Genomic DNA, 27,616 nt, shown 5'->3' on the forward strand with positions numbered 1-27,616 from the left:
GTCGCCGTTGCGGTCTCCCCGATAGCTGTGCGAATGTGCACCAGCCGTCCTTGAGAGACGATGCTGCAAGCCCATTCGTCGTGGATAGTACCGCTCCGAGCTGCTTGATGTTAAGCCGCGGGGTTTGGCGATGTCGCGCGTGGTATGCAGTAGCGCTGGGACTTTTGACCGGGTATACTCGAGATCCGGTTATCCGAAGCTCGGATCACGGATGGGTAAACGAATACTATTCGGATACTCGGATATCCGGATACGGATCATCGAATAGTCGGATATTCGGGTATCCGGATATTTATTATCCGAATATCCGTAATTTTTTTCTGTCTTTTGAAACCCCGCCCAACAAATCGTAACACGAAAAATGACTTTTTTCACAATCCCCCATATTCTCGTAAGTAATTATTTACAAAATTCTCTTTAAACTATGTTCGGATACAAAATCCGGATATCCGACTATCCGAAAATTCGGATGTCCTGTCGGATAATATCCGGGTATCTGTTTGATCCGGATTTTGGATATTTGTCGGATATCCGTTGCCGGATATCCGGATATTTCAATCCGGATAGTCCCAGCACTAGTATGCAGTCGACAGTTTTGAGCGCACAGTTACCGCAGCTAGTGGTCCGAGCCAATATCCACACCGCGATTGATGCGTCATTTGGTAATGTCTAAGAAGAACCGACCGTCGATGAGAATATGGTCAACTTGGTTTGCTGTACGTTGGCCAGGTGATCTCCAGGTGGTTTTGTGGATGTCCTTTTGGAAAAGAAAGTACTTCGGACTGCCAGTCCTCGAGAAGCTGCGAAGTTGAGTTTGGTGTAGCTGGCGAGACACCGCGTTTTGTAACTCAGCCGTCTACTCCGGATCAGCTCCCCTACCCTATCAGCATACGACCAAGTTCCCACCGGTTCACCGATCTTCCCTTGGTTGCTCGTATCGTAGTCCTGTCGGGTACCACGTGTTGATAGGGATCGGAGTTGCTGGGCATTCTACTTTGGACCACACTGCAGTCTGTTTCCGTCTATCAACCACAGCAAAGATCTATAAGACGCTAATTCCACGACTACGGATGTTGGTCGATGAAGGAAGCCAAGCGTAGGATCCTGCGTTCAACGCTTAGCGGCAAACTGGAGAATTAGGTGTGATGCAGGTGCATGAGCCACAAGGTGTACCAAACATACTAACATGCGGATATCTTTAAACTAATAAAATAGTGCAGGCTACAAAGGCTGGCCACGTTGCACAAATGTTACAGGAGTGAACAGCTAATATTTAGCAGAAAGCCCGACAGGTGTCGGTGAATCCGTGATAGACCCCGTACTCGTTAGATGTGTGTACGGATGAGAATGCCCGATCGGCGGGTATTAGGGGCGACTGGAGAAGACTAGCCTAAGATCGAGTGATGTGGAGACGTATTCTGGATTCGGTAGTGGTTTGTTGTTTGATGGTTTACCATTGCCATAGGTAAGCAGCATATTAAATTTGTTCCGCTGCTGGGCCAAGGTATTACGGACTGGCATATTGGGTTGTCTCCCTCGGGCCTTGAGAGTATCGTGCGGGTCTGATTGCTGTTTCCAGATCCGGGATCTTAACGTGTTCTTGTCGTTTGGTTGGATGTAGGCGGAAGGGGATAGGACTAAACTGGGGCGTGGATGGATTTCAGGAAAACGTATATAAGGGACATGTAGGATAGGTCACGGCTCGCCAAGACATCACGAACAGGAACAGCCGGCTGTCTACCCTCGGCCTGAAGACAATATCGTTGTTTGGTAAAGCCTTATAAGGTCTCCTGGATGGGCTCCCCACCATTGTCCGGTTATTGTACGAAGAAAATTCACTCTTTGTTGACATTTTTTCATCAGTTACCTGACGTGACAACCCCAGGTGCCTTTAGAGTCGAACCAGACACCAAGATATTTGTGTACCAAAACCTGAGAAATCGTTTTACCCATTAATTGTGTTTGAAGCTGAGCAGGTTCATGCTTCCTAGAAAAAACTACTATCTCAGTCTTCTCCGGAGAGAATTCGATACCTAGCTGTAAAGCCCAAGCACACAAATTGTCCAAGGTATCTTGCAATGGTCCTTGCAAATCGGCAGCTTTGGCTCCTGTAACAGAGATTACACTGTCGTCTGCAAGTTGTCTTATCGTGCATGTATTTCATTCGTCGATGTCATTTACATAAGGGTTGTAAAGAAGGGGGCTTAAACATGAGCCCTGGGGAAGACCCATGTTGCTATATAATGCGAAAAGTTGCCAAATCGCCGTGCGTAAAATGCATGTGCTTTTCGGACAACAAATTGTGCAAAAAATTGTTCGAAATTGGAAAAAATCCTTGTCGGTGAAGTTTACCCGAAAGAATGTCAATAGAGACGGAATCAAAAGCCCCCTTAATGTCCAAGAACGCAGACGCCATTTGTTCTTTGTGAGCATACGCCAGCTGAATATCTGTTGATAGCAACGCAAGACAATCATTCGTCCCTTTGGCACGGCGGAAGCCAAATTGAGTATCTGATAGTAGACCATTTGATTCGACCCAGTGTCTAAACGACGGAGTATTATTTTTCCATCAATTTCCGGATACAGGATAGCATTGCAATCGGCCTATAAGAGTTGTGATCAGAAGCTGGTTTTCCTGGTTTTTGCATGGCGATCATCTTCACTTGCTTCCAATCCTGCGGTACAATGTTTTGCTCCATGAACTTATTGAACAAGTTCAACAAGCGCCTCTTGGCATTGCCGGGTAGATTCTTCAACAAGTTGAATTTGATTCTATCTAACCCAGGCGCGTTATTGTTACAGGACAGGAGGGCAACTGAAAATTCTGCCATCGTAAAAGGTGATTATATCACGTCGGAGACGCATCGCGAACAATGTTTTGCTCAGGAACAGAGTCCGAACATACTCTCCTGGCAAGTCAAATATCCACCGACTTGAAGACTCCTCGCTTTCGTTGACGTAAATAGTCGCCAGGTATACCTCCTTTCTGGAAGGCCAAAAACGCGTCGGATCTTTGCGTGTAGACATCGGAGCACTCTTGGTCCCACCACGGAGTGGGAGGCCGTTCTTTAATCGTTACGCCGGGATATTTCTTCGTTTGGGCTTGTAACGCGGCGTCGAGAATCAAGCCCGCGAGGAGGTTGTATTCTTCAAGTAGTGGATGATGTTGAATCGACTCGACCGCTTTTGAAATCATTTCCTCGTATAACTTCCAATCGACATTCCGTGGGAGGTCATACGGAATGTCAATTGGTCGCATGCGAGTTGACCCGTTAGTAGTTGAAATAAGAATAGGCAAATGGTCGCTACCGTGAGGATCGAGGATTACCTTCCTATGCAATCCAACCGTAGCGACGTCGAACATAAGGATAGATCCAAAGCGCTTGGGCGCGCTGGAGGTTTCGGGATACGTGTCATTTCACCGTTGTTTAAAATAGTCATGTCGAAGTCATCGCAAAGGTTATAGATTAAAGAGGAGCGGTTATCATTGTGAGGGGAACCCCAAGCCACACCATGAGAATTGAAGTCTCCCAAAATCAAACGTGGCGAGGGAAAAAGTTCTGTTAAATAAAAGAGCAGCCGTTGCCCAACCTGTGCTCTGGGAGGAATATATATATATATATTGATTGAGGCAATACAAAGCTCTTTACCTAGTATTGTCATTTGACATGCGGCAACTTCGATGCCTGGAATCGAGGGGAGGTTAATACGATTTTTTTTCCTGTATGGACTTCCTCACTGCGACCAGAATCGTAGATCTATTGTGAGATATGCCCGGGTGTCTGCTGTATCCCGCACTGCTGTTAATAGCTATACCTCTATTGAGAAGTTTAGAGAAGAAGGTTAATACGATAGAAAGAATAGCACTTTTTAATCCCTAAAAGTACTCCTCCATATGGGGTGTCTCGATCAAGGCGAATAATATTAAAATCATGGAAGTTGAGATCAATATTTGAAGTGAGCCAAGTTTCACAAAGGGAAAATGCATCGCATTTGTTTTTATTTATCAAAGCTTTGAACGAATCAATTTTTGGTAAAATACTTCTACAATTCCACTATAAGACAGAGATAGAATCTTTCATATACGCAGATGAATTAGGCATCGAAGGATACAATCGCTGCAAGGAGGGGCCATTGGGCAGTCAACTGCTTCAAAAATGATCTGACTGTTGGGAGGAATGCTGTAAGAAAAAATTTAATTGGATCGGGTACATTGAAAGTTTCAAAAATCTAGTCCACAATGTCAGAAAATTTCACTAATCCAGAGTTTGTTTCATCAACTGGATGTGCAAAAGGAACAACTGGGGTTTTAGATGTTCCTGGCAGTGCTGGGAACTCCTTCTGGGACTTTAAATTTGCAAGCCCAGGAGGAGTTTGCTTCGGTTTTTCCGCAGCATTTTTAGGTTTGTTTGTACCATTCATTTCACTTTGAGAAATCTTAGGACCTTCTCTGGGAAGTTTAGGAGAGGAAATATTTTTCCTCTTTCTAGACTCCCCAGGATAGGCGTAAGATGTTCCCGCTAGTGAATCGTCAGAATCGGTTTCATCAGAGGACAACAGATCAAAATGGTTTGATGTAATGGGAGAAGTGGTAACGGTCTTCTTCAGCATCTCAACGTAAAAACGCTTCGAACGCTCTTTGAGAGACCTCTTTATTTTATCCCTTCGCTGCATGTACACCGCACATGTCGAGAGCTCATGCTGACTCTCCCCACAGTGAATGCATTTTTCAGCATTTTTACTGCAGGAATCATCCGCATGATTCACCCCACACTTGCCACAACGTGCTTTATTGCAGCAGTAGGCGGCGGTGTGGCCTAACTGCTTACAATTCAGGCAGTTCATGACGCGAGGAACATAACCCGGTGGATCGAGACGTGGCTTGGTAGTGCTGACCCGGCGAACGTAACTCGAAACGAGTCTGACGGAGTGTATACTGTTTTGCCACCGATGATCGATGCTGACCGCAGTTGCTTGCAGTCGAGCACCTTTACATCGGGACATGTGTTGTTCTTAAAGCACCCTTTGGCACTTTCCAATATACACTCGACGGACAGACTCGAATCGGTTATGACACCGTCGATCTCCACGTCTCGTGCGGGTATGTAAACGCGATACTCGCGTGTGAAGAGCTCAGAGCAAGCTATATCGTTGGCCTCTTTCAGATTACTGACCACGACACGGACCTAGGTCGGACCTTGGAAATTTCGGTCACGCCCTTGTATTCCTTCGTCAGGTCTTTCGAAATCTGCAAAATGTTCAACTGTTTCGATTTCGGTTCGCCTCTGGCCGAAAATATACAGTATAGCTGCCCTGGGCTCCGTCTGGGTAAAGCCTGGGGCAAGGGGGGACTGGAGAATGAACAGGGGAGGGGGTAACAGAAGGGTCAAGGTCAGAGGGGTTCGGGGATGGTGGCGCGGGATCTACCTCTATCGCGCTAAGTCTAGCGCACTAGCGCCGGCAAGAACACGTACCTTTTTACTTCTCTCTTCCAGCAAGGTTGGTTGTCCGATCGTTTGAAACTGCAGCCAGCAGCACCAATACAGCAGCACCAATCAGCCACCAGCAGCGAGCCGGGTGTGAGATCACTCTACACAGCGACACAACTCCCTGTCAACTGATGACTTCTTCTTTTTCCTCTTTTGTGTTGAAATTCTCGTCCACTGCTGTAGCAAAAATCAATCAGCAGCCAAATCGGCTCATGCACCAGCTGGCAGTCACGATGCGAAACAGTTGCACAAAGGCGGGCGACCTTGAACTCGGATTAATTTCACTCGACCAGGCAAACAATGCCAACACTTGCTCACACGTCTTTTGTTTTATATTCTACTAGCTGTCCCGGCAAACTTCGTCTCGCCTATTTTAGTGTTTAATTTAATAGTTTTAAACATTTCAAATTCATTGATTACTTGCGATTTGTTTATATCATTTGAAATGATTGGTTTTATCGGAATGACAACATCCTCGACTTTTGGCTTTTGTACATCACCTCTATTCCGAAAATATATTGAATGCATTTCAGTTATTTTCGTTTTTTTTAAAAACTGAAAGTGGTCATCTTCGAACTCAAAATGGTGTGCAGGGTCAATGCTTGGCTTCTATACATCATTTCGATTACGGAAATATCCATATGTAGTAGTATTCGGTTATTTTCGGCTGTTTCCCAGAAGTTGCCATTTAACAATTCAAACTGGTGTCTGAGGTCAATTTTTAGCTACTTGCATCATTCTGGATCCGGTGATACACATATTGGGTGTTTTCAGAAACTGTAAGTCGCCATCTTGGATTTCAAAATGACATTAGGAGACAATTTTCGGCCTCTGAGCGTCAATCTGGTTGAAGAAAAATTCATATTGGGTGGTATTTTGACATTTTCGGATGTTTTCTAGACACCGGAAGTCGCCATCTTACAATTCAAAATGTTGTCTGAGGTCGATTTGTGGCTTCAGTGCATCATAAAAATCTCGGAAATACCCATATTGGGTGGTATTTGGTCATTTGCCGCTGGTTTTCAGAAACCGGAAGTCGCCATCTTGGATTTCAAAATGGCATTAGGGGACAGTTTTTGGCCTCTGAGCGTCGTTCTGGTTGAAGGAACCCTCATATTGGGTGAAATTTGGTCATTTTCGGCTGTTTTCCAGACACCGAAAGTCGCCATCTTACAATTCAAAATGTTGTCTGAGGTCGATTTGTCGCTTCAGTGCATCATACTCATATTGGGTGGTATTTGGTCATTTGCCGCTGGTTTCCAGAAACCGGAAGTCGCCATCTTGGATTTTAAAATGGCATTAGGAGACAATTTCTGGCCTCTGAGCGTCATTCTGGTTGAAGAAACACTCATATTGGGTGAAATTTGGTCATTTTCGGCTGTTTTCCAGACACCGGAAGTCGCCATCTTACAATTCAAAATGTTGTCTGAGGTCGATTTGTGGCTTCAGTGCGTCATAACAATTCCGGAAATACCCATATTGGGTGGTATCTGGTCATTTGTCGCTGTTTTTCAGAAATATGAAGTCGCCATCTTGGATTTAAAAATGGCATTTGGAGACATGCCAGAAGAAGGAAGGGTGTCGAAACATTATAGACATGTTTGTAACATCTACAAACATTCACTTGCCAAATTTGGTTATATTTGCTTGATTGGTTCTCGAGCTGTGCGAAATTTGAGTATCATTTGTATGGGACCCCTCCCTTATAGAAGAGGGAGGGGTGTCAAACCATTATGGATATATTTGTTACCCTTAAAAACATCCACATGCCAAATTTGATAGTATTTAGTTGATTGGTTCTCGAGCTGTGCGAAATTCGTATTTCATTTGTATGGGTCCGTGGTTGAAGAGGGAGGGGTGTCCCTTGTTGAAGAGAGAGGGGTGTCAAATCATTATCGATATATTTGTTACCCCTTAAAACATCCACCTACCCAATTTGGTTCTATTTACTTGGTTAGTTCTCTAGATATGCAGAAATTTGAGTTTCATTTGTATGGAACCCCTCCCTTACAGAAGAGGGAGGGGTGTCGAACTAATATGGACATATTTGTCACTCCTAAAAATATCCACATGCCAAATTTGGTTTCATTTGCTTGGTTAGTTTTTGAGATGTGCAGAAAATTGTGTTTCATTTGTATGGGGGCCGTCCCTTCCAGAAGAGGGAGGGGTCTCAAACTATCATGAAAACCTTTCTCGGCCCCTAGAACCCCTACATACAAATTTTCACGTCGATCGGTTCGGTAGTTTCCGAGCCTATATGGATCAGACAGACAGACAGACAGACAGATAGACCAACAGACAGACCGACAGACAGACCGGACTGCATTTTTATAGGTATAGATAGGAGCGATCACCAAACACGCCCGATACTGATGCGTGTTCGGCACAGAATGACTTGATTGACATGTCACCATAAAAGTAAACGCGATACCCGCATTTTTTAACCAAATGACATAGATCAACCTTAGAACAGTACATGCGAAATAAAGCAGTTTTCATACTTTTTAAGCTTCTTATTGTGTTTAAAACCTATAGTTTCGCTAAACTCTTCCAAGCGGAAATTTTGCGTACGACTATGTATTTAGGGTCTTTTTTATTACAAAATTTATTACAAAACGTCAATGGACAACGTAATCCTAATTCCCCATCAAAAAGGGTCTATTTCATATTGGTCAATGAGTGAGATGTCGATAAAACCCACGCTCAGCTGTTTTTAAAAACCACATCGAATGCAAAAATCTTACTTCAGTCTGAGTCTCATCGTCAATCCGCATGTTGAAATTTTAATAAAAAAACGTCTATAAATCAATTCGAAATTGAATAAAATATTGCACTGACGGTAACACATAGGATCGAGTTTATTAGTCAACATGATAAGTTAAAGATTGCTCACAGGCTCATACTAATGTATAACAATAAAGTCGTAAATCTGTAAAAGTTGATGTTAATGTTTCCTGCCTTTTTTTGGTGACAGCCGTTGGCGTTAAAATGCTGCGTCACAGGTTATATTGTAGATATTATTGGGACGTCCGATGTTTTGCATCTCGCGAATAGCTTTACAAATGCTTGTTTCGTTTAGTTCAATATCTAGTTTATTATACGAAATGATTAGTTCTGGTATTCAATTTTGGTTTATTATTCAAAATGATTAATGATTGAAAAACTTTTTCCATTTAAAAGATTCAAATTTACAACATTCATATTTTCTTTTTTGTTTATTCTGGATTTGATTTGGTATCTTCAGCATCACATTTCAGGTGTGCCCGATGCATGTGTATATAAATTTTAAAATTGGCGATAATTATGATATGTGTGCATTTATGTTTAATAAGTTAGCTTCGAATATTTTTATTTTTTTTTTAAACGTTGTCAAACTTATATTTTGAACAAATTCGTTAAAGAGTTGACGAAACACTGGTTGGGAGATATTTATATTTGTATTGAAAACATCCTGTTGAATGCCGCGAAAATCGTTTTTTCTAAGGAAAATGTTCAAACGTTTGTTAGTCACTATTTTGTTGAATCGAATTAGGCATTAACATCACATGATGCCGATCTCAGTGACATCGCTTCTTCTTCGTCATCGTTTTCTTGTGAATCTTCCGGTTCTCCAAGAGCGTGTACAAACTCATAAAAGTCGATCCTTCCGTCACCATCAACATCGACCTCTTTGATCATGTCTTCGACTGAAATAGGATAATATCATATCAATCGACAGAAGCAGGGCGAGAATTTGGACTACAAACTCTCTTCTTCGTCGAGATCTTCTCCGAGACATTGTAAAACAGCCCGTAAGTCCGAAGCCGTAATGTAACCACGGTTGTGTTTGTCGAAAACGCGAAAAGCATCCCGCAGCTCACGTTCTTCTTGGTCAGCAGAAGCTTCCGCAACGGTGTCGGTCATATTGGACATAATGTCTACAAACTCTTCGAAGCTTACATTTCCATCACCTACAAATATATTTTAGTTCAGAACTTCAAAGAAACCTTCTAGTTGCAAAATTACCGTCAACATCTATTTCCATTAACATCTGCTCTAGCTCTTCAACACGGGCGAATTGTCCCAACGAACGCATCACAGTTCCCAACTCTTCTTTCGTGATGGAACCATCATTATCCTTATCGAATAGTCGAAACGCTTCTCGAAACTCCTTCATCTGATTTTTGGAGATGAACCGTCGGTTCATACTGTAATTGAAGTTACTGGACGTTATCGATTCGGATGTTTGCGATCGACGGGTATGTGGATGCACTCCTTCGACGATAACGTGTTCCTCTAGGCTGGAGCACTCACTCGCAAGCTGATTGCTGTTGTCCTCTTGGACTAGTTGATTGCTACCGTCGGCAGGATGTGCACGACGCATGTTGCGGTGGCTAACTGCGGAACTGGCGCTCAGATCGTACGACGTCCCGGCCAACCGTTGCGATGGATAGCTTGAACTGTTGTCACTCTGATTGTTCTGGTTCGAGTCCTGATCAGTTTGTTGAGGCTGCGAAGCAGTTATGTCTGGATCGTTGGAGTGTTTAGTCTGGAAAAAAATCGAGAAAAACACGAACATGAGTATTAAACATCGAGAAATATCTTAAAAGGCTTGGTCACACTCTGTAGAATGACAAAATCTGATTGAATAATCCACAATTCAAAATAGCAGTTCCATGAGAGTGTTGTAAGTTTGAGTTTTAATACAAAGGTTTTAGCAAACAAATTTTTCAGCTCAGAGGGTTATTTTTGGAGTCAACAATCGATACTCAAACACAGATTTTCGAAGGTTTGTAGCACTAGAAAATTTCAAGCGAAGGTTAATTTTCACAGTTTGCATTTTCTATGATGAATAAAAATAAAGAGTTTTTGCATAGAGCTTTCCAATTATACTTGTTTAGGTTTACTTCATACGGTGTGAATCGGATATATATTTTTTCTTTAAGTCTTCAAAGTTAAGCTTAGTAAGTGTATTTTTACGACGATTGCTTGTTTGTGCTACAAATTGTGTCTTTCAACATGAAGTATGATTTACGCTCAGCCACCCAAAGGGTCCTACAACTTGGTTCGTTTACCACCCACTAAAGTAAAAGCGAGAGATAATTATGAGGCAAACAACCTTAAGCTAGGGTGCAAGACTGAGTAGACATAAAGCTTGATGAGATTGTTGAAATTCTAAAATTGCCTGACCTTTTTAATTTTTTCCTAGTTTTCATCACTAGTGGGATTACCTCTGCTTTTGAATCACTTTCGAAGTATTTAACAAACAATATTTAAAAATTTTGAAAAAGAATTTTACATTTTATTTACATTTACTTTTGTTAGGGTTCATTTTACGCTCGACGAAAGATATTCAATGTTGCGAAATGTTTTTAAAGTTTTTCAAGAAATGCAATGTAAGAGTCGTAACAATAGGTTCCATTCATTCAATTCCTCTTTTTGGTGTATCTTTTCCGGCTTCACAGTCTGGTGTCGGAACAAATTATGAAAAGTCGGATTTTTTAATTGTTCTCCACAAAAAAGCGAAGGCTTTATGTTACATTCCATATCGGAACTAGACCTTCTGTTTATTATACACAGCTTTCGAGGACAACTGTTATTGTATAGGCACAATTACGAGGAGAGCACTGCGATCCTTTTTCACACTAAGAGTTTCTCCTGAGCCGGGATTCGAATAAACGACGACTGCCTTGTTGGGTTAGTACCGAATCTCGCGGCCAGCTGGGAGGCTAATTTGTCCACCACATAAAACTTAATTCGTGCGGACTTTAGAATTTACTTGTGAAGAATTTTAAAAATGATATTCGCTTATGCATGGTGGACAACAGAACAGTATGGTTCTTGGCAACAAACGGCACAAAAACGATAGATTTTCTGGTTAAATTTTTTTCATAGAATTTTTTTTAATTAAAAATGTTTAATTGATTCAGTAATGTTTGTGTCTATTCTAGAAAAAAAAATTTTGTATTATTTATTTTTTGTTATTATAGGGTAACCGCTCCTATATTCATCTCAGTACCTATAATCATCTTATCACGCCTTTTTGATCAATTTCTCGTCAAATTCTACCATATTTTCTACGTAAAACTTACAGCCACTTGAGAAAATCGAGAAGCAAATAGATTTACTTTCAAAAATTTGTAGAAGTTTGACGGTAAATTGGACAAATGAGAGAAATAAGATGAATATAGGTGCACCATGCTGTTGGGATGAATAATGGAGCGATTACCCTACCAGGCTGGAACCACATAATATATTCCGTTCAGTGGAAGGCATGTGGAGGATGGAATGATCCAGAAACTCTTTTATCGCTATGAGTAAACGCTTGTTGGTTATCGATATTTCATCGGTTCAGCCGTACACACATGCCACTGAGAGATTAAATCGTGAATAGTATAAACAGAGCTGGCAGCAGCATAAACAGGTTTTTTGTTGACGTAGGTACCCAGGGTAAGCACTAGACACAATAAGTAATTTTTCCAAGAAAAAATGCTCAATTTTATCTGGGGTCGGCAATGATTGTAATGTGGTATGGTGGGCAATTCTAACTTTTTTAATTTTCTCTCCGCTGCAGCTACTCGCCTCGTAAAAGTAAAAGTTTTCAACCAACAAGAAAAGTTTTTTTCTCCGTGAAATTGTATACTGTGATTTTGCTCATCTTTTTCAAGCTGTATGAAGTTGCATCTGTTGCCATCTGGCTAGCGGTTAATAAACCGCAAACAAAGCTTGACTGTTGTATAGCATGCTGATGATTCCAGTTCCACAGTCGGTAATGAATTATAGTTTTCAGAAACCACAAACGAAATTGAACAACATATTTTGGCAACATAAGCACACCTTTGACATTTAACCGAAGCTCAAGCTGGATAAAAATTTCTTTTACGGTATTTGTTTTTTAATTTGTCTGAAAATCTGAGCTGTTTTATTCCGTTCATTACTTTTCGAGCAATATTAATAAAACGAGAGACAAATCTTCTAATACTATCATTGAGCTTGGGTGTATTAAACGCAATTTCCGTTCCACTGTTTGATTTTTCATTTTGCTGGCTAAAATAGGGATTAATTTATTCACAGCAATGTGTTGAAAAAATGCTCCGAAATCTACTGTTTGAGCAACAAAAAGTAGCTTTGAAATTTTTTTCACAACACAGCTTTGAAGAATTTAAAGCATAGGGGTTCCTGGGGTAAAATGCACCAGTTAACGAAAGCAGAGTATATTGTTGTTAAAGCTGAGAGATAAAACCAATGTTATACACTGATCAATATAATAAAACCCTTATTTGTTCATTCAAACTCGCATCTGATGCTAAAACATTATAGAAAATGCATAATACACATTTTTTGAGTGAGTGTAATATTTTATAAAAGTCGTAAATCGAGGCAAAATGCACTCTTCCTGGGGTAAAATGCACCGCAACAAAGGGGCAAGAAGCACCATGCAAATGAGGTAGAAAGCACCCCGTCTACGGAGCAGAATGCACTACAATATTGGGGCGGCCTACGACTCATTTTGTCATCTAATAAATAAAGGCAAAAAGGTTTTCTATGAAATTCCATACACTCGAGCGGCATGGTTTTTGGAAACACCGTTTTTGATTGCCTCTAGCACCGATCGCAGCTGTTCAACGATCCATGACCGCCGATTGGACTTCTGGACAATGCTGGAAACGAGATGAAATGTAAGCAAAAAATTTGTTTACACAGAGACTTTGCCCCGAGCTAAGGGAAGCGTTATGCCCCGAATGTAACAAGAGAATGTTTCTGGTTACATAACGGTAATTCTCATTGAAACTTACCGATATTTCATCAGAAATATGTTGCTCGACATATATTCGATGTAATTACACTTTCCGCTGGTGGAAAACATCAATTTAAGAGCTAAAAACTCTTAAATTAGCTGAGAAAAAAATTAGACCGTATGCGACGAAAACTTTTTTTGTATTTATTCACATTTTCTGACATTTTAGTGCTGCCAAATTGACAGGGTGACTAAAGAAAGCATAGATTCAAATAATAGAATTGATATTTTGTTATTAAAATGTTTCTCCATTGTAAATCAGAAGGGGTGCATCTTGCCTCAACGATGCTTATTACCCCAGGTACCCCTACTACGAGTAATAACTAATAGAAACGCTTTTTTCAACTTTTATTCAACACAACAATACGGAATTGCACGAAATTCAACAATGAGAATGTGTTTTGAGAATACATATATTTCGGGTTCACGAAAGGCTCAGATCATGTTCCATATTCTAACTTTAAATGAACAAAGAAAAGTTTAAAAAGGAGTAAGCAGTTTTACTCTGAAGGAAAATAGTAAAATTTGAAGGTAAACGGAACGGAACGGTTTCTGATTGGTCATAAGCTGGACAATGCGCACCATCGCACATCTTTTATCTGCAGGTATAAAATAGATCCATGTGAGGTATCACTGGTGATCCTTTAGCCTCTTGTCCAGCAACTCTTATCCCTACCTCCTCGTGGTGCCGACTGGTGTACGAGTAACCTCAGGAAAGATCGGATAACCAACCTTGGTCGTATGCTGACAGAAAAGAGGGGTTCCTTTCGGGAGCTAATTCGAGCATCTGGCCTCCATGTTAGGAACGGCTCGAAACAGTGTCTGTTCTCCATGTTAGAAGCGGCTGAAGAGTTGCGGCTCTTCGAAATCGCAGCGCTGTAGGAGGTGCGTTGAAAAGATTCTATGGTACGTACGTTTCAGGATGGTCATACCATATACCAGGGCTGCGGCTACACATAAGCTGGGTACATCTTTTATCGTGATGGGCGAGATGCAGAAGCGGTTGATTGGGTTTTGTTCGATCATTTCCCGAATGTGCCGGTTGGGGATCAAAAGCCGGTTCATCAAAGTCAGCAAAATCAATGTGCACAGTCCTCACTTCGGAAGCACCGATGATGATAAAAAGAAATTCTACCTGCAGCTGGAGCCGAATACGACCGTTACCCATGATATCATGATATCAATATCATCATACAATGCTCAGGTCGGCCAAAGGGAGGAGCTTCAACCGGTAATTAGAAAGATCAGCGTGCACCAGCTGACTAACGAAAACGGCCTGAGACTCATCGACTTCGCCGCCTCTAAAAATATGGCCGTACGTACGTACGTACCTTCTTCCAGCACAACCTCTAGCAATGGTACACCTGGAGGTCACCAAATCAGACAGAACCGCAAATCGAACACGTATTGGTAGATGGTCAGTACTTCTCGGGCATCATCGATGACAGAACCTACCCAGGCGCCAGCGACGTCGCTGAAAGTTACACACATGCGCTTGAAGCATCGCTTCAAGAAGAGGGCGAGTTGGTTGACACCTTTCTCGAGGACTGTTCAAGCACCGTGAAAACAGCCATCAACAGCCAGTGTAGCAGAGAACGTGCTGCGGCATTTGGAACGAAAAAAGGAGTTCGATGGTGAGTGTCGGCAGGTGTTGAATGAAAAGAACGCTACGTGGGTGCTAATGTTGCGAAGCGATTTGACGTGAAGCGATTTAGACAAAAGATAAAACTGCATAACCAACTAATCCTAGAGAAGAAGTGCTGTCAGGAAAAGGCAGAGTTAGAGGTACTAGAACAGTTGAATTACTCTCATGAGACGCGAAAGTTTCACCAGAAACTCAACACAACCCGCACAGGCTTTGTACCGCAAGCTGCAATGTGCCATAATAAGGAAGGAAGTATTCTGGTGGACGATCATGAGGTGACCTCGAGAAATATTTGAATGGCGTACAGCAAGAGGACCAAGACCAATAAGGTATATTACAAAGGAGTGGCAGACCCGATTTCAATATGCGATCAGAGGTAGCGAGTAAAAAGTTGTGACGTCACAACAATCGTTTACGTTCGGCATTCAGTGCGGATATTCGACAAATTGTTCTTTTTTCAAGTTTTTAATGTTCTACGGTTACCAAAAAACGCGATTGCCATCGTGTTCAGTTAAACTTGGTGGTGTTTCGGTTTCGGGAGCCAAAAAATTAGGCATAAGCATACATGCTTCTCCCAAAATTCCCGATGATGAGAAACGCTGGTGTTTGTTCTGTCGGGTACCGGATCTTCCCGCGAACTTTTATGTTTGCTCACAACATTTCCGCGCGGAGGATTTTGAACATAGGTTCCAGGCCGATTGCCGGTGCATTGCAGCATCGGAAGGTAATGTATCGGAAGGTAATGTATCAATCTGTCCAAAAGTAATTGTTTACGTTTCAGCCGTTCAACCAATTTTTACACTTCCACCGGTGAATCTATCATCACGGACGGTGCGAGCCAGATCCGCGCTGGTAGTAGAGCTACCACACGAGGCAGAGGAACGAGGCAAATGCATCAGCTGAAGAAGGCGCTCCTTCGGTCGAGCAGGTAAAAGCACCGACGAGAATGTTTTTTTTCGACTGGGGCCGGCGGTGGCTTGTTGGATGAAGCGAGTCAACCAATGTCTGAGCGCTCTACTTACGACGATATTCATCCACCGATCAATTGTCAAAAAGACACTTAAAAACTCAAAGACCTACGATTCATCGTTGATCGCAAGAGGTTGAAAATACGAAATATTCAGGCATAGGCATTCAAAGTAATTTACAAGAGAATACGTTATCGTTTTCGTCAGTCAATTTCAAAACATCTCGTAATCTATGACAATACCTGGGAGACATATGTTCTTTCTGATGATGATGATGATCGAGGTTGTTAATACGATAGATTATCGTCGATAATCGTCATCGCCGTTACCGATAACGTATGGTATCGTTATTGACGATGACGCTACCGTCTTCAAACATTAACGATATCGGCGATAACGATAGTCACTAGACGTTATCAGCTCACTAACGCCTTATGCCAGTTTTGTCTGCTGTGGTAGCGAATGTTGTACGACTTGATCAAGCGTTCTTTCACTTCGGAGGATTGGAGACGAAACATCACTAGGCAACAGAAAGAAACTTTTCCTTATTTGTTTATGTTTCGCTTCTCATCAGGAAAATAAATTTCTCAGTTTTGATTGTTTTAGCTTATGAGGCGCTTTTTAAAGCACAAATTCGAATAGTAAGGTATGTAGCATTGTCATATTTGCATTTAAAATGCATCTAAATGATATATCTAATAAAGCAAAAGATGGTATTGCAGTGGATGGTAATAAACAAACGTTATTGATTTGATACCGTCTAGTAGCTATCGTCATTGACAATGACGATAATGTCTGAAGACGTAAGCGTCATCGTCGATAACGATAACAGACGGTATCGTTATCGGCGTTTACGATAAATTCAATTTCAATTTCTAACAAAATTCATACATGTTCCTGCGCCAAACTGTGTATTATTGATTGTTGTGACGTCACGATCTCAGCACGCGAAAAATGTTGCTATCTAACATTAGCAAACAAGCTAAGGGGGGATTTACTGCTGTCAAAATTCATATATGTGTGCGTTATCGCAGATCAATTCTGGTCCATGAAGTTTGTTGGTCCATAACGTTTGATAGATTACCTGTGTGGCAATGGAACTTTATCACTTTTAGCCAAATACAGGTTGCTTCCACAAAATTTCACTACGCAACGCATTAATAGTTAAAGTTTTTCACAATTTCTCGATTTTTGTCAAAAAAGAACGTTCCAATTCTATTAAATTTAGCTTCGATCAAAACGACAACATCCAAAACAACCGGACGCCTTGTTGCCATATATGTTGGTTACGGTTACACGATATTTGACAGATAGATTCCCCCTGACCACGCTCATCTGCCACTCCTTCGTATATATTATGCATTAAGTTGAAAATTGGAGTTGTCGACTAGTGACATTCGATTTTACTCTCATACCGTACATTATACTTAACGTAGAAAGTAGTGCGCTGTATAGCGCATCTGATTTGCTATACAGCGCATTACTTCCGACATTAAGTATAATGTACGGTATGTGAGAAAAATCGAATGTCGCTAGTCGAAAAATTCGACTTTCTACTTGGGCGACAATTCCTTATTGGACCAAGACAGTGATGGAAATGACATTCATTGTCGATGCAGCAGAAACAGAAGACGTGCCACTCCGAACGATAGGCGAAGTTAAGAAAATTGGCCGGCAAAGATGATGTCGGAGCGGAGCTTTTCTAAATGGACTTGGATTAGTTGGTCGAGTGCCTGCATCGACTGACTGTTAAGATTTAAGATACCGAATAGCTGCCGGAGGAGTGGAAGGAAGGGGTTATATGTATTATCTACAAAAAAGCGACATACTGGACTGTGAGACCTATCGTGCGATCACCATCCTGAACGCCTCCTACAAAGTGTTTTCCCAAGTCATCGTCCAACGTCTGTCGCCACTAGTAAATGAGTGAGGGAAGTTACCAAGCTGGCTTCGTAGAAGTAGTAGGCTCGTCAACAATGGACTAGATCTTCACTTTGTGGCAGATCCTCCAAAATTTCCGTGAGCACAGAGTTCCTACGCACCATCAAATTTAAAGCCGCATATGGAAGATCATGTACGAGAATGGCGTTCCCGGGAAGCTGATCCGACTAATTAAGGCTACGATGGATGGAAACCAGTGCTATGTGAGGATTTCGGGTGAATTATCCTGTGCATTCGAATCCCGCAGGGGACTTCGGCAAGGTGATGGTTTCTCTTTCCTAGTGTTCAACATTGCGCTAGAAGGTGTTATGCGACGAGCGGCACGATTTGCGATCGATCCAGCCAATTAATCTGCTTGCCGATAGCGTAGACATTGTCGGCAGAACATTTGAAACGGTGACAGCAGTACAACAGGCTAAAACGCGAAGCAGAGAAGGTTAGGCTAAAGATTAATTCGTCCAAAACGAAGTACACGCTGGCTGGCGGAACCTAACATGGCAAAGCCCACTTAGGCAGTACTGTGACGATTGACGGGGATGAGCTCGAGGTAGTCGACGAATTCGTCCACCTTGGCTCACTGGTAACTTCGGACAACGATGCCAACCATGAGATCTGGAGACAAATTATCTACGGAAGTCGTGACTACTATGGACTTCACAAGTATCTGCGGTCGAACAGACTCAGCCTTGGAACAAAGTGTATTCTGTACAAAACGCTGTTCTCTACCGGTACGAGACGTGGACACTGCTCAAGGAGGACTTGTGAGCACTCGGAGTTTTCGAACGACGGTGTGCAGGAGAACGGTGTGTGGGCAGGACATGTTGCACGATTGCTGGACAACTATTCTGCAAAACTGGTGTTCGCTGAAAATCCGGTTGATGCACGGCGAATACACCAGAGGTTTAGTACATATTCTACTAAAAGTGTGAACTTACTAATTCAGTATGTATGTATTGTAAAAATTGGTTGGCGAATGGTTGGACACGTGTCACTTGAGATCCTATTGTGGTCATTCACCTCTGTCCAGCAACTCCTATCCCAACCTCCACGTGGTGCCGACCGGGATACGAGTAACCTTAGCGGAGATCGGGTAACCAACCCCGGTGGAAACTTTGGTCGTATGCTGACTGGGAAGGGGGAACGTACGTGGCTGTTTCCCCATGTTAGGGGCGGCGTACAACAGCGTCTGATCCGGAGCGGGCGGCTGAATCATGAAACGCGGTGTCTCGCCAGCTACATCAAAGACGGCAGCCCCGTCGCGAGACTAGGTATTGCAGCCCTAGTAAGGCAGCATACTGAATATTAAATACTACGAACAATCCAGATATAAATACGGAACGGAATAATCGGCACGGACCTAGGCGAACGAAAAAGGACAACGATTATTGGAAACTCGGTACTTGGAATGTAAGGACTCTACTCGAACCGGCACGCGCAAGTATCCTGGATAGAGAGCTGCGGAAGGTGAATGTGGAGGTTGCAGCTATCCAAGAGGTGCGGTGGCCGAAATCGGGAGAACGCGAATTCCGAGCAGTAGATCCTATTGCGGACACTTCATTTAAGTACCACATCTACTATAGTGGCGGCGTGAAAGCAGAAAGAGGAGTCGGTTTCGTGCTAAATGGAAAACAGATGAAGCGTGTCATTAGATGGAGGCCATTCAGTGACCGTATATGCGTGTTGAGAATTAAGGGCAAATTCTTCAATTACAGCCTAATAAATGTGTACGCACCGACCAACGAGAAACCCGATGACGAAAAGGAGGAGTTCTATCAGCTCCTGGAAAAGACATACAATGAGTGCCCAGGACACGATATAAAGATTGTCATCGGAGATGCAAATGCACAGGTCGGGCAGGAAGACTTCTTCCACCCCGTAACTGGTAGGGAAAGCTTCCACTCTACTACGAACGACAATGGCCTGAGGCTTGTTAATTTCGCTGCAGCTAGGGGGATGGCTATCTGTAGCACTTATTTTGCACGCCGGAACATACGTAAGCACACCTGGATGCACCCGAATGGAGAGCTTTGCTCTCAAATTGACCACGTTCTGATTGATGGACGGCACTTTTCAGACGTTACAGACGTGAGGTCGTTCAGAGGACCGAACGTTGACTCGGATCACTATCTCGTAGTAGCCAAAATCCGCGCCAGGCTGTCCAACGTGCTGAAATCCAAGGCAACGAGGAGGATGCAGTTGAACATCCAGCGGCTACCAACTGAAGGAGTAGCTGCAGAGTACTCGCAGAAAGTTGATGAACGGATTGAGGAAAGAGCTGAAGGGAACCTGAATGAACAGTGGAGGTACATCCACAGTTCGATCAGCACTACAGCGTGAGAAGTGTTGGGTACAACTGCGGCAGCTGCGTCCAATGAGTGGTTTGACGCTGAGTGCCAGCGAGTGACGGAAGAGAAGAACCGCGCCAGGGGTCACATGTTGGCCACGGCTGTGACTCGTCAGAGCATGGGTAGATATCGAGATGCAAGAGCCGCTGAAAAGAGACTCCACCGCCGGAAGAAACGACAGCATTGGGAGCGTATTCTTACGGAGGCGGAAGGTTGCTTCTCCAGGCACGATGCGAAGAGCTTCTACAAGAAGGTCAACGGAATCAGGAATCGAAACGTGTCAGCTCCTGTCAAGTGCAACGATAGGGAGGGGAACCTGATAACCGATAAAACAGAGGTGGCCAGGCGTTGGAAGGAACACTTCAGTGTGCTGTTGAACGGTGAGGGAAACAGTGGAGTCGAAAGGAGCAGGATGACTATTGAGAATGATGGTCAGCTGTAGATCCACCATCCATGGACGAGGTGAAAAAAGCAGTGAAAGAGATGAGAAACTGCAAGGCAGCTGGGAAGGACGGCATTCCCGCCGATGTCTTCAAAGTCGGGAGCGAACAGCTGTATCGTGCCATCCATCGGATCATGCTGAGAGTGTGGTCTGATGAAGAATTGCCCTCGGACTGGTTGGAGGGTCTCATATGCCCGATCTACAAAAAAGGCCATCGCCTGGACTGTAGCAATTATCGGGGCATAACACTTCTCAATACCGTGTACAAAATTCTCTCCCGCATCCTGTTCCACAGACTGAGGCCGTTGCAGGAGACCTTTGTTGGCGAGTACCAATGCGGTTTTCGAGGGGGACGCTCCACGACGGACCAAATGTTTACCTTGCGACAAATCCTCGATGAGTTTCGAGAATACAACTTGCAGACGCACCATCTGTTCATAGACTTCAGGGCAGCGTACGATTCAGTCAAGAGGAATGAGTTATGGCAGATTATGATGGAACATGGCTTCCCAACAAAGCTGATTAGGCTGATACGTGCCACCCTTGAAGGTTCTACATCAAGCGTCAGGATAGCCGGTGAGATATCGGACTCGTTCGTGACGTTAGATGGTTTGAAGCAGGGTGACGGGCTGTCGAACTTATTGTTCAACATCGCATTGGAAGGTGCTATACGGAGGGCTGGTGTGCAGAGAAGCGGCACCATCATTACGAAGTCGCACATGCTTCTCGGTTTTGCGGACGATATCGACATCATTGGTATCAACCGTAGAGCTGTGGAAGAGGCCTTCGGACCTCTCAGGAGAGAAGCTGCGAGATTAGGGCTTGTCATAAACTCTGCCAAAACGAAATACATGGTGGCTGGCAGAGTGCGTGGTAGTCCGTCGGAGGTTGGTGCTGCGGTGGTGCTAGATGGGGAAACATTTGAAGTAGTCGACGAATTTATTTACCTGGGCACATTAGTGACATGTGACAACGAGGTTAGCCGTGAGATAAAGAGGCGGATAGCAGCCACAAACAGGGCCTTTTACGGATTACGTAACCAGCTAAGGTCCCGCAGTCTGCAAATTCGAACTAAACTTGCACTCTATAAAACACTGATTCTTCCGGTGGCCCTCTACGGCCATGAATCATGGACGCTGAAAGAGGCTGATCGGCGAGCTCTTGGTGTTTTTGAGCGTAGGATTTTGCGTTCAACCCTTGGCGGCAAACTAGAAAATGGTGTTTGGCACAGACGCATGAACCATGAAGTGTACCAGGCATACAAATCGGCGGATATAGTCAAGCGGATAAAACACGGCAGGCTTCAGTGGGCTGGGCATGTAGCGAGAATGCCGGATGAGCGTCAAGCGAAGGCTATATTTAGCAGGAATCCCGATAGAGGTCGACGACTTCGAGGTAGACCCCGCACTCGTTGGATGTGTGCTGTCGACGAGGATGCACGCGAAATAGGTGTTAGGGGCGATTGGAGGATAGCAGCCCAAGACCGAGGGACATGGCGACGTATTCTGGATTCGGCATTGGATCGATAATCGGTCTGTCGCCTCCAAAATAAGTAAAGTAAGTAAGTGTTGTAAAAATAAATGAATTATGCATTGTAAAGTATTTTTTTGACGAAGAATTACGTTTTAACTTTCTGATAGAAGGGTGTTGAATGAAAACCTAAATATTGAAAGCGTCACGATAGTTATCCAGTTTTGAAAGGCCTATAACTCAGTCAGTTACCAAAGAATATTCTTCATTTCTGCAGTAATCGATGGGAAAATTAATTACGCTTCCAGTAAAATTCTATGATGCTAACTAAAGTACTATTGTACTTTTGAAAAATGCGGAGCCTTGTTCTTAAAGTAGATGTTTTCTAATCAGAGCTGCAATACTACCCAATATGAGTATTTTCGGAATCGGAATGCTCTCGAACATAGAAATATACAACACTATTAGGTAGAAATCCGAAAGCAACCCCAGATGCCGTTATGAAGTTTATGGCTTTCGGTTTCTGGTAAGGCAAAGCAAAGCTTTGGTGCTACATTCCGATTCGGAACTCAACCTTCTGTTTTTTATACACAGACTTCGCAGCCAACTGTTTAGCGTACAGTTCAATTGCGAGGCTAGCGCTACGATCCTACTTACTAAAACAGTACGTCCCGACCCGAGACTCGAACCCACGACAACTGGCTTGTTAGGCCAGCATCGTACCTCAAGACTAACTGGGAGGTTTCTGGTAAACAGTACAAAATGGCAAATTTTAATCTAATATGAGTACCTGTGACCTGAAATCGATCACAGATGCAATTTTTAAATCCATGGTTCCAACTTTTGGCTTCGGGAGAACAGCATAAAGTGATATGGGTATTGTCGAGATCAGAGCGGTGCCAAGAGTCCGAAACATGACTCGGCGATGGTGTTATTTTTTCGCTCCCATGCACTTTTCGTGTTCCTTATGGGTCCTATAATAACCGTGTAGCTTTTCAGATTGATCGGTGTAACTTTATTTTTGCGCCCGATTTTTAAAGTTTCCATACGATTTTATATGGGAAAATCCACTTTTTCAAAACTTATTCTCTAGAGATGTCCAGCTGGTTTCTAAAAATATATCGATACATGATATCTGTAGGAAATTTTCCTGGGAAAAACTCTTCTGAAGACCGTAAGGCGCTACGATGCTTGTAGAAAAAGTTATTCACCCCAAACTGGCGGATTGTCTGACGAACGGCTCACCGTTGAATTTTTCCAGCAACACTGCTACAGCATGCAGCTATTGCACACTTGCTTATAAATGAGAAATGGTTTCGCGTGGAAGTAAGCTTTAAAGTATAATTTTTGCTCATAGTATCTTCGGAGAAGCCTCCATAATAAATTTTACACCATATCATTTCTTATCACATGACTGAATTTGCAACAACAGCATGCTGCAACAGTATTGCTAGTAAAATTCAAAAGTGAGCCGTTCGTCAGACATTCAATCAGTTTGGGGTGAATAACTTTTTCTACAAGCATCGCAGCGCCTTACGGTCTCCAGAAGAGTTTTTCCCAGGACAATATTTCCTACAAATAGCATGTATCAAGTTATTTTTAAAAGCCGACTGGACATCTCTAGAGATTAAGTTTTGAAAAAGTGGATTTTCCCAAATAAAATCGTATGAAAATTTTAAAAATCGGGCGCAAAAATATAGTTCCTCCGATCGATCTGAAAAATTACACGGTTGTTAGGGGCCATCCACATACCACGTGGTCAGATTTTTAACTTGGTACGGCCAATTCTGGAAAATGCGTTCGTTATATGCGATTCGTATTATTGGATTCAGTTAATTGAGCGTATTCAAAAGCAGTTTGTTCGAAGAATTTGTCGCTTACTGCCTTGGAGAAACCCTGAACGTCTGTCTTTCTACGAGACCTTCTGCTTACTAGTTGGCGTTGCACTTCTGCGCTGCAAGGATATCGTGGCTAGAACAGCACATAAAATCCTGCTATGCTCCAGCAGTGTTTGGTGTTATTTTTTCATTATATATTGTTGGTGTTGATCTATTTTACGTTGTTTCTGTTTGATTTGTGAATAATGCTATGTATTTGTGTGAAAAAGATGCTGAATTTTTATGCCGGTTTTGAAACTGCCTCTAGTGCTTTTCAAGGCGGCTTTTTCCAGCCAATTTTTAAATTACTTCATTAAGACTATGAGGCGGATGAAATTGAAAATAAATAATAATAATAAATGAAAATCTTTGAAAAATAATAAGCCCTAAGGGTATACAGTATTCGTGCATAATAATGAACACAATGATAAACATGAGAAACTATTATATTATATTATATTATGGAGAAATTTATATTCATATACATTTAGTAAATCAACATCAATAATAGTGTTGCAAGGAATTAATAGATTAGAGTTCGCGCTGTCAATGGTGCTTTCATGAACAACATTAACAGAAATCAATCTAGGTATCTATCCAGAAAAACTCTCCTGAGCACAGACTGGAAAACTTTTTTAATTCACTGTTTATCGTAAACTTCGAATTGGATTCCACAGAGCAACGACCGAATAGACTAATCTATCACACAGAAACGCTTGGAGCTGTCTCTAAAGTAAGGAGAACAAATATATCACACTTGCTGATACAGACGAACGGAACAGTTTCTGTTCGTTATCTGATTGTTTTCACATCACGGATTAAGTGGTGTGATTTGTACACACTTTAGGATAGATGTGATTAACTTTGTCGCTTATCAACGAAATTCGAGTGGGTGACTTATGGGAATTATGCACATGTGGTAATCGCAAAGCAGGATTGTTATGATATGAAGTGACTTTTACTTTCAACAAATCAGCGTTTCTCACTATATTTATTGTGTTTGTTTCAAGGAAACTTGGTATAAATCAATCAGGTTTGATAAATTTTCAAGCGATTTTACGAACAGTTGACTTTTTTCGGGTTTTGGAACAATTCCGCTAATTTCTTGCATTTTCTTGCAACCGCTAATTTCTTGCAACATCGCTTTATAGAAAATATAGTAAATGTATCCCAATACGTTTATTGTAGTTGCATAGAAAACTGACGCTGGGATGAATAGATGAAAAAATCCAAATGGGGAATAAACACTCAAAGTTTGCTTGAGTGGTGAGGTGAAAACGTTGTTTTACCGTGTTTCATTTATTTTCAGTGGTTAGTAGTTTTTTGTTTCTTGAAAGAACTGTGTATGAGTATCGATTCTCGAATGTAAAAGTAATACATTGAGTTGAAAACTTTTTCAGAGCGAAAACTTGTGCTACACGCATTCATGCATTTGATCCCAGCGATTTATATATTGGGAGTAGTATTTACCTTTGCTGTGCATTCAGCAATCTTTTTAGCTAAATACTGTGATGATTGAATCTTGAAGACGTTTTTACCAAGTAGTAGATAATCTTAGTTCAAAGAATTTTATTTAAAATACGTTTTCTTCTATGTATGGCAGATTTTGAGAAGATTCGCGTTTTCTATGGCATGGCAGTGTTCGAAAATTCAGTTTTTTGCTTTAAACTCTTGTATAAGGTTACAGGGGGTATTTTGGCTCACCTGCATATTTTGGCCCACCCGGGAACATTTTACGCATTTTTTGATGAATTCATTGAATACAGAAAACTATGTATGCATCATAGAAATAGCATAACTAAGAATCAGATTTTTAGAGTTTTCGGCAAAACACTGATGTTTCTAGCGCATCGTAGAAATTTTGATACTTCTAAGATATTTTCCAATAAATTGCATTGTTGAACGATGTACGTCAAGGTAATCTTATGGTAGAGCAGGTATATGCCCCCTCCCTTAAATCCGGGCCAGATAGGAAGTCACATGAGAGATTTATTTAAATCTGAGAAGGACGAAACAAAAATCATGAATTATTTGTTTTGTGAGCCAGGAAGTGCTTAACAGAATTAAAATAGGTTGCTAAATCTGCTGAAGCCTTATTGTACCAGTTTTCTTACCACAAAAAAACTAATTAAAAACATACGTTTTCATTAGGGTACGATGCAGTAGCTGCAGGTTTTTCGTTTTTTAGTTTTCGCTGCGAAACGCGCTAAATGGAAGAAAAAATCCCTCCGGAACCGCCAGCACCGAGATAAAACTTTAAATGAATTCGTTTATCACGAGTACAACTTACCATAATCAGCTGCCGGATATCCTTGACGAGGGTCGACGCAGTGAGGAAGTTATTCACCGCCGAGAAGATTTTACCTTCCAACTTGAACGATTTTTGGAACGTTTATTCGTCTGATTGGTTGACCGGACGAGTGAACGAGTCCTCTTCCTCCAAAATGGAGCTCCAAAGGTTATGTTTCTGACGATGCTGCACACAGGTTTTCTTAACACTTTGCTTTCGAAAGTTTTCCTCAACTGCTAACCCGTCTCGCTGTCCCCGCAAAAGGTGCCAGTCAGCGATGCAGCAATGGGTGTTGGAATTTTCTCAAATTCATTTGTATCACGAATCTAAAGTAACAATCCTGAACGGCTAATTGGTTTCTGCTCTAGCTTGAAAGTGTGTGGCTTGTATGCTGTAATTACTTATTTATGATAATGATAGTAATTTCAGAACAGAGTTTAACCTCTGTCCTTTAGCTGTTTGTTTCCTAGTAAACTCTGGAGTATCGGAATTTACTTTATTTATGTATATACTCAATTGAGTAGGTACTAATTGAAAAATATCTCTCGAGGCTATAACTTATGACACCAAACCGGTCAAATTTATGAAATAGCAACAATTATTCCGTAAGAAAAGTCTCGTATATCAAAAACCATGGCGTTATGAAAACTATACTCCTCCCTCCCCCCTGTTTAAAAATAATTATTTTGCCCAGTTCTTTCATATTTATTTTCCTTAGTTTTTCGATTGTAATTGACTATGAAATATATATTAATAAGGCACACGAGGATGAAAATTGAAACTATTTTGTTTTACCTTGCAGAAAATACTCCACGGACAGGCCAAAATATTTCGTCCATTAACTTGATACATTATAACAAAAAAAAAAAAATTCGAATTATTTAGAACGTCAATCTTTCTCCACACGAACTCGGCGGTCATTCACTATTAACTGCATAAAGGCTATATTCTAAAAGATATGGATAGTCACACTCCTCCTCAGTTTGCCCTTCTCAATCCTTGTGTTTGAAAGTTTACTTTCCTCAGAATTTACATTCCCCGTAACAGCGGCGAAAGGGTTGTTTACGCGTTTGATGTCACAGTCGAAGAGCTCATAGCATGGCAGACAATAGGGTTTGTAGGATATCACAGCCAACGGGCAGTAATAAAAAGCAAAACGACGATAAACATTATTTCAGGGGGTTTTCTGGGAGAATTCCTGCTACAAACTTTTATGAATCATTTTAAAAAGCAAAGTCAGCGTGTATGACATCCAATGCTTCTCTTGAGATGGAAAGGTTCTAATAAAAGGTATTCAACTACTATACTTTATTATTTTAAACAATATCTATGAACTTCAACCGATTACGAAGAGCAGCTACAGCAGCTATAA

The 27,616-nt window shown here is 42.0% G+C and overlaps 1 protein-coding gene across 9 annotated transcripts in view; it reads right to left on the reverse strand.

Moving 5' to 3' along the window:
• Positions 1-8,323: 8,323 nt before the first annotated feature.
• The window catches only part of LOC129730935 (neo-calmodulin), a 48,303-nt gene continuing 29,010 nt past the window's right edge, over positions 8,324-27,616 (reverse strand). For 2 of the 9 annotated variants that reach the window (XM_055690590.1, XM_055690596.1), the window contains exons 2-5: positions 26,245-26,570; positions 9,495-10,017; positions 9,236-9,439; positions 8,324-9,175 (exon numbers count right to left, since the gene is read on the reverse strand). In XM_055690590.1, the coding sequence (XP_055546565.1) occupies positions 9,018-9,175; positions 9,236-9,439; positions 9,495-10,017; positions 26,245-26,247 (888 nt within the window). In that variant the 5' untranslated portion in view covers positions 26,248-26,570 and the 3' untranslated portion in view covers positions 8,324-9,017. Of the gene's footprint in view, positions 9,176-9,235; positions 9,440-9,494; positions 10,018-26,244; positions 26,649-27,616 lie in introns of those variants that run through there. The other 7 variants (XM_055690589.1, XM_055690593.1, XM_055690588.1 and 4 more) reach the window with 5 other exon arrangements.

The sequence above is a fragment of the Wyeomyia smithii genome, chromosome 3, assembly GCF_029784165.1.
Source record: "Wyeomyia smithii strain HCP4-BCI-WySm-NY-G18 chromosome 3, ASM2978416v1, whole genome shotgun sequence".
NCBI classification, from domain to species: domain Eukaryota; kingdom Metazoa; phylum Arthropoda; class Insecta; order Diptera; family Culicidae; genus Wyeomyia; species Wyeomyia smithii.